Consider the following 7,456-nt stretch of genomic DNA (forward strand, 5'->3'; position numbering starts at 1 on the left):
GTAGTCTATATATACATGTTCACATATAATTTGATAGGGCATGTTTGATATGGCCTGTTTGGCTGTTTGTAGCTTGGTTGGGTAAACCCTGAACCGAACTGAACCGAACCGATTATATATGGTTCTGGTTCGGTTCGGTTCCAAACTTATATGGTTCGGTTCTGGTTCCAATTTTAGGGAACCAATTATATATGGTTTGGTTCTGGGTATGCCCCAAAACCGAACCGAACCATGTCCACCCCTACTAAAAAGTGTAGTCATAAATACAATAAAGGGGGGTGGCTTGGGGGAAGAAAAGGGGGCGAATATAGCACTTACCTAGTCAAAGATAACTTTAGAGCCTTTGGGCCCCCAAGCAAATTTCCACACACATCATACATTCATACTAGCAAAAAAAAAAAGACCAAAACAGAAAAGAAAAAAGGAAGAAAAACAACACCCATTTCAGGGAAAAGAGATCTCATGTAAGAAAAGAAGAGGGAAAAGGAGAACAAATGTCCACGTGGAGTGCAGAAAATCAGAGTTCATGTAACAAACAGCTCAAAAGAGAAGCTTTCCTGCTGTAGTAAGAAGATAAGACAAACTATAGAAGTCCCTGGAAAGAAGTCAATACCCGAACCATTCATTATCCTTGCTGGTTTGGTTGAAGGGAAAGTAGAGGGGAAGGATAGAAAGAAAATATGTGCAAGGAAGACAGCTATAGGTGCGTTCTTGACTACCTCTTTAAGGACTTCTGAAGGTCAATGTGGGGAAATGGGGGTGTCTGTAAAAATTTGTGGGTGTTACTAATTGGACAGTACTTAACCGTTTGAGCTCTTGATGATAGCATTCAAGGCAAGCCAACTAACTTCAAATATCTATCTTGAATGCAGAAATCAAGAGCTCTGTGTTCATCTGGTGTCTATAGTTAAGGAGAGGCTTTGATCAGGCACCAGTGCAATTCAAGGCAGCCTTTATTTGATGGACAGTGGTGCTGATAAGGTTATTAACAGTTGTAACTGATTCCAAGTTAAGCTTTGCTGATGGCAAGCTACTAACTAGAATTTGAAATGCCACTGTGATTAGTGAACCCGATGAAAGACTATTGCTCGAGCTAGTCGAGGCTCCACCTGTGTGATCCGGCTGTCCATCTGGCGAGATGGTGAAACCAGATGGGAGGAGAGGGATGTACGAAGGATCTTCGCCACTCATCGCAATGTTGATGGCCGGTAGATCGACCGGAGCATAGACTACGAGCGAACCAGATGAGTCTGTGCAGCTCTCTTGGAGTATCAGCATATTGTTCTGGCTAGCATTGAAGCCCTGTTTAAAATCAAGTAACAAAAGGTTTGAGTTTGATTAGCAAGTGATTAACTAATAATCCAATAAAAGGAGAGAGACCCAATTGAAAGTTTTAAAATCAAATAACAGAAGGTTTGCTTGGCAAGTGATTAAGTAATAATCCAATAAAAGGAAAGAGACCCAGTTGAGAATTTTACCCGTAGTACGGATATACAGTTTCCAGGGTGCTGCCCATTTGCAATGTGAGCAACTTCTTGAACTGAATTACCATTGGAGAGAACATCCCACTGAAAAGTATTTAAGTATAATTTCATGATCAATTGGTTTGATTTATAAACAGTATTGAAAATTCATTTCTAGACTGATTCTATACCTGAGATCTTGTCCGTTCGTCTCTGAAGAAATTGAAGACATTCTGGGGAGATATGGGTAGCCAAAGAGAGGTTGCGGCGCTGAGAACAACACCATTGGGTTGGCCAGGGTCAGTGCTTTTGTGGACTGTGACTCTAACTCCAATATCGTTTAAGCCTGAGAGTGTGGTCCATCTGTGTCCATTTGAGGCACTTATGCATGAGCAGAAATTGTGAATCATCCTCTGGGAAAGCTTCATCATGCTTCTTCTACCATTTGGTGATGGAATTACTGATAACATTGTATGGATGAAGGGTCAAGTAAATATCATGTGCAATAATAACATAATTTCGAAGCTTTAGAAATCAATTCCTAAGAAAGATAATGATACCTCCTCCAATGTCCCTAGTAGAAGTAGTGGTAACCATTAGACACGCAAATCTTTCGCACATCCTCTGTAAAGTAGCAAGCCATCGGTGAGCTCCGTATGCCATCCCACTATTAATGAGTTCTCTGTAGATTCGATGAGTAGGGGTTTTCTCTTCGATTTCCACATGTTCCACCCAACTAACCTATTAAGCATTCCCAACAAAATGAACTTCACATATTGGTGAGTAACATATTAAAGCATAAGTTGTGATTGAACATTGGAAATATAGATATTATAAGCTTACCTTAGAGTATCCATTGGGCATGTCCTGAATTAAGCAACCGGAAGGAAGGCGTCGAGAGCGTGAAGGAGGGGCAAACTGATTCATACTTGATAGATCGAATGAGACGTCTACAACCACCCATAAGCCTTGTTCGATTTGCTGACAGTAACGAAGGAAGTAGAATTCCCTCGTGGAGACTAGAGGTGAGAGAACCTGCAACTCCTCGTACATCTGCATCACCCTTGAATCAGAGGAATTCGAAATAAACTCCACAGCCTATTGATCATATTTCAAAAGAAGGTCCTGTGTTTACCATTTGCAAGGAACCACCCTGAGTTCCTGCGATTCCAGATGCAAGAACCTCGATAGTCCTCGACTTTGAAACAATTGCGGGGAACATCTCCATCCATTTGTTCTGCATCAAAAAAAAAAAAAAACTATTTATTTCTTTTGAAATGGAAAATAATAAGTGCATTAGTGGTTTGTATGCATTACATAATTATATTTATATGAATTGCATGTGAAATGTGGTGTGCCCTAAGTTGTCAGACATGCGCGATAGCACATGTCACTAGGTGTTTGATGTTATTAAACCATTTTTAAAAAACACCTAATTCAGAAAAAATAAATGCTCAAAAGAAGAAATCCAAGAAAGGGATGCAACATTAATTGTCATGAAGCTCACCGAATCCATAAACATGTCGACCAATGCCATTCCATTCATAATCACCATATCTGAAGCTCTTGATGCTTCGATACGGATATCGAGATTTTTCAAGTGGTTCGGCCTTGGAAAGATCCTCTCATAGCTATCCAAATTGAGAACATCGCTCCCATCACTCGCAGACTTCATCCACAATGGTTCATCAGTCTGTAATAGTCTGATCAGTTCTTGCATTGCATTGGCAGCAATCTCTGCCATGAGAGATTTCTCCATTTCTGTGATGCCTATTGTTTGCAAAGGCGGTGGCATTGCTGGAATAGATGAACTCCCTGAGAGAAGATCAAGGTCTAGGGAAGGAGGACCAACCCCCTGACCCCCAAAACTGCCCATTGTTAAATCCAATGATGAAATGGGTATCGGTTGAATCGGTGGAAGTTGAGGTATTGGTCTTCCAATGTACTTTGCAGCAATGCTGGATACTCTGTCAAGCTGCAAATGACTAATCCCCCATGAATCTCATTTCCACATATTACCAGATGCATTAAAATACATAATATAACCGTTAAACATAATTTACATGGAGATATATCATCAATTATCTTCTTTATACAAAATGTATCAGAGAAGGATAATGAAAAAAAAAAACTCTTCTTATTGATGTGAGAAGGATAGTAAAAAAAGAAGGATTGAGTGAATAGATGAAATAATTGGATCTAGAAAATGATGGTATTTTAAGAGACAATAAAAAGATACATAGAGAACCACTTTCAGTCTTGAAGAATTACCTCTTCTTTCAATCGGGCGTTCTCCATCCGCAGTTTCTGTTCATCAAAATACATGTCTTCCCCAATGGGAGGCCCACCACAAGAAGGACAGATCACATTCTTCAATGCTTCTCTAATCGCAATGTTCTCGCACCGGATCTTGTCGTTCTCAGCCCGAAGTGTGCAGTTATCAGCGCGTTCATGCTGCGCCTGACCGTTCGAACAAGCGAATAAGCAGAGAGAAAACAACCCAGATAAAGAATAAAAATAGAAGAAGAAGAATTATTACTTTCATCTGGGTCCTTCGATTTTGAAACCAGAACTTGATCTGGCGAGGTTCTAGCCCCAAATCCCTACTCAGTTGCATCCTTTGCTTCTCGTCAGGATGTGGGCACTCCTTGAACATTCTTCATACCCATAAAAAACCAGACAAACACAATCAACAGCATTACAAATGAATCGACTTTGATAGAAAAATCATTCTCACCATGTTTTTTTTAAAAGCTCATTGTCACCATGGTATGTGCCTATTGGCTTTAACATAAACAAACAAAAAATAAAGAAAAAGCGGGGGAGAGAGGTTGATTCAAGGCAACCAGACCTCCTAACGGTTCAATTCGAGAGGAACCATAACTCTCCTGAAACATAAGTTTCTATTTTGGTCGCAAATTCTCTATATTTTTATTAAGGTACAAAGTTTAAAATACAAGCACAAAGGACTGCCCCATCAAGAAAACACACATCCATTCTAATTTGAAGCCAAGTAAGAGAAATCAAATACCCAAATGGCCAAATGAACAACAGCCCACTCAAACTAAAAGAATCCTGTAATTCTAGTTTGAAGTCAATAAAAATCAAGCAAATCCCAAATGGCAATCAAACTAACTTAAAGCCTAAGAAAGCCCCAAAAACCCTTAAAAAAAATAAAAATCCACATCCATTCTAATTTGTACCCAAATGAACAATAGTGCACTCAAACTAACTACAAGAGAATCCAATCATTCTAGTTTCAAGTCAATAAAAATCAAGCAAAACCCAAATGGGCAATCAAAACACTTTAACTTAAAGCTTAGCAAAACCCAAAAAACCTTCAAAGAGGACAAAATATAAAACCCTATACAAAAAACAAAAAACAAAAACAAAAATCTTACGCTTCGAGCTCTTGAATCTGACGAGCAGTGTGTCGATGGTAAGGTTTTTTCTTTCGATCGGAGACATCCTGGTCATCGCCGGAACCACCACCACTGCCACCGGCGTCCATAATTCCGGCCGTCCAACTGCTCGTATTCCGGTCACCAAAACTCTCTTCTTTTCTCAAAAAACTGGATCCAAACAAGCTCTTGAACGCTCCCCCATTTGCACCCACAAACCCATTCGAATACATGGAAAAATGAAGAAGACCAACTTTTTTGTTTCATGACAAGATACAAACAATAATAGAAGAATAGGCTAAAAAGGAAAGACACCCCATAATAACGTGCTTGTTCTTCTTCTTCTTCTCTAGCATTATTATTCTTCTCTCTTGATCCTTCACATTTTCTACTACCCATTTCTCATTTGTAGAGGATAAAAAACGGCCCGAATATCGGAAATATCGGCATGAATCTGGGGTTATTGAATACAAAATTTCGGTCGTAACTGATGGATTTAAAGCCCGTGTCTTTAAATCCTTCTTCTCTTCATTCGATGATAACCCTTTCTCTTGAAGTTTGGTACGCAGACTCGGATACAGCTTCGAGCCTTTAAGTCTCTCTCTCTCTCTCTCTCTCTCAAGTCTCATTATAAGGGTGATATGAATTATGAACGTTGATATGCTTGATGACGAAAATGCCCCTGAGCCTCTTCTAAACTCTGAAGTCAAAGTGGGTACTACTGTTTTAGATAAATAAGGGCTATTGTGGGAGACTTGAAATGGTGGTCCCCCTCCGCCACCATGTCTACCTTATTTCAAGGCTCCTTTTCTTCCCCGGGCCACCCCTCTCTAGTGTATTTATGACTATTCATTTTATACTAAAAGGGGTAGATCGGGTAAAAAGGGTGTGAATACATATCATTTTCCAACTAGGGCATTCGGTTGGGCCCACTGTTGATGACCCAGTCCACAGTTATAGGCAACTAATTAGTCTTCTGAATACACTTAAAAGTGAAAATGATAACAATTCTCACTAGATAAGCCGAATTCAGTTGATTACTCATCAAATTTGGATCAGTGAGACCCACTAATCCAATAGCTAGGACTACCTTAATAGGAAGATTTTACTCAAACCCTCTTCCATGGCGGGCCCTAGACACCTTCCCAAATCACCATTGAATTGTTACATGTATGGTGGACATTGTACTAGACTATCAACTTCCGTAGACCCAGAGGCATGGTTTTAAATTTCGACTGAAATCCGAAATGGTACTGGATCTCGGCAGAAATTTCGAAATTTCAACCCAAAAAACCAAAAGTTCTTAATTATTTAGTATTTCCCAAAATTACGGAGATTTCGCTAATTTCGGCCAAAATTTGGTATTAAATAAAATATTATTTTTTATTGGTGTACCGGATGAGTTTCGGTGAGGGCCAGAACGCATTCCGGAACCGAAATTTAAAGCCATGCCCCGAGGAGTACAAAAATTTAGACCATATTATATTCAACCATGTCTTCAACCGAGAGCATCTTTTACCGAACCATGGCTCTCTCTGAGATCGAGGATTTTTTGAAGGGTCGAACCCCGGTCCACAGGAGGGGTAATTCCGGCATAAGAATCGGATTAATTTGGAAATATAAGGTGAATCTGGGGTACTTTATTTGGGGATTAGGGTTTAGTAAATAAAAAAGTAGCTTTATCTTTTTGTAAATCATTTCACCTGCAAAATCCCGTCACTTTCAAAGGCCGTACGGCTTCATTACTCGTCCTTATACCGTTGGACGGAAGTTTGGTGACAAAAGTCAGATCACATTTATTGTTAAATTTTCGTCTTTTTACACTTCCCATTCTACCCCTCTCAGTCCCTTCCTATTCATTCTCTGTGCCTTTTATTTTACTCACCGTTCGATTTTCATCCGACGTGTCTCGTACCAAAAGATCGAACGGTCAGGAAAATCCCACACGTCCCTCAGAACCTTTTTAGAAAGCGGCTCCACGACGAGAAACCGTTAATCACCGGTCAGAGGGCCGTGTGAAATAGATCCTGGGTGCGTCATCACCCTCCGCCACGTGTACCCCCCAAAAAAAAGTGGAGCCCACATTTATGGTGATCCGAACTGTTCATCTGTTGGGCCCTGATCTAGATAGGGTGTGCCCAGAAAAGATCCCAACCCTCCGATCCGTGGAGAGTTTTATACTGTCCCGTCCTATGGAGAAGATTGTCTGGGCACACCCTATTTACATCAGGCCCATCAAATGAACGGTTCGGATCACCCAAAAATATGGGCCCCACTATTGTTCGGGGCCTACATCTACATGTGCATGTAAGGCGAAGTGAAGTGAAGAAATGAAGAGATAGAGTGAGGGAAAGGCAATGTCCGTGTGTATGAGACATTCTTTATCAAGACTTATATGGGAAGTGATATATTCGCCCCTATTTTATGCTTAGGACAGCCACCTGTAGTGTATAAGAGTAGTAAAAACATACACTGGGGCTCTACCAAGTAAAGAAAAGGGCCAATATATCACTTACCGACTGAAATATGAATAAAATGATATATTATTATAGTTGTAAGTCTATACATTGCGTGCTTAATAAGATATTAAAA

The 7,456-nt window shown here is 40.1% G+C and overlaps 1 protein-coding gene across 1 annotated transcript; it reads right to left on the bottom strand.

The window, feature by feature from the left end:
- Positions 1-425: 425 nt before the first annotated feature.
- On the bottom strand, positions 426-5,468 carry LOC143863507 (homeobox-leucine zipper protein ROC8-like). The gene is made up of 10 exons (XM_077374186.1): positions 4,865-5,468; positions 4,003-4,120; positions 3,735-3,923; positions 2,971-3,438; positions 2,599-2,700; positions 2,307-2,516; positions 2,024-2,204; positions 1,655-1,923; positions 1,479-1,568; positions 426-1,302 (listed from the first exon to the last, which is right to left on the bottom strand). The coding sequence occupies exons 1-10, from the start codon at positions 5,095-5,097 to the stop codon at positions 925-927; spliced, it is 2,238 nt and encodes a 745-aa protein (XP_077230301.1). The 5' UTR covers positions 5,098-5,468; the 3' UTR covers positions 426-924.
- Positions 5,469-7,456: the final 1,988 nt, after the last annotated feature.

This window comes from Tasmannia lanceolata, unplaced genomic scaffold, assembly GCF_043159265.1.
Source record: "Tasmannia lanceolata isolate RefF3 unplaced genomic scaffold, GAP_Taslan_0.1 ptg000044l, whole genome shotgun sequence".
In the NCBI taxonomy this organism is placed as follows: Eukaryota; Viridiplantae; Streptophyta; class Magnoliopsida; order Canellales; family Winteraceae; genus Tasmannia; species Tasmannia lanceolata.

Coding starts and splice junctions, on each gene's coding strand:
- LOC143863507 (XM_077374186.1), bottom strand. CDS start 5,097: ATGTATTCGAATGGGTTTGTGGGTGCAAATGGGGGAGCGTTCAAGAGC. Junction 3,439..3,734: donor ACGCCCGATTGAAAGAAGAG/GTAATTCTTCAA, acceptor AGTCATTTGCAG/CTTGACAGAGTATCCAGCAT. Junction 1,569..1,654: donor ACGAACGGACAAGATCTCAG/GTATAGAATCAG, acceptor AATACTTTTCAG/TGGGATGTTCTCTCCAATGG.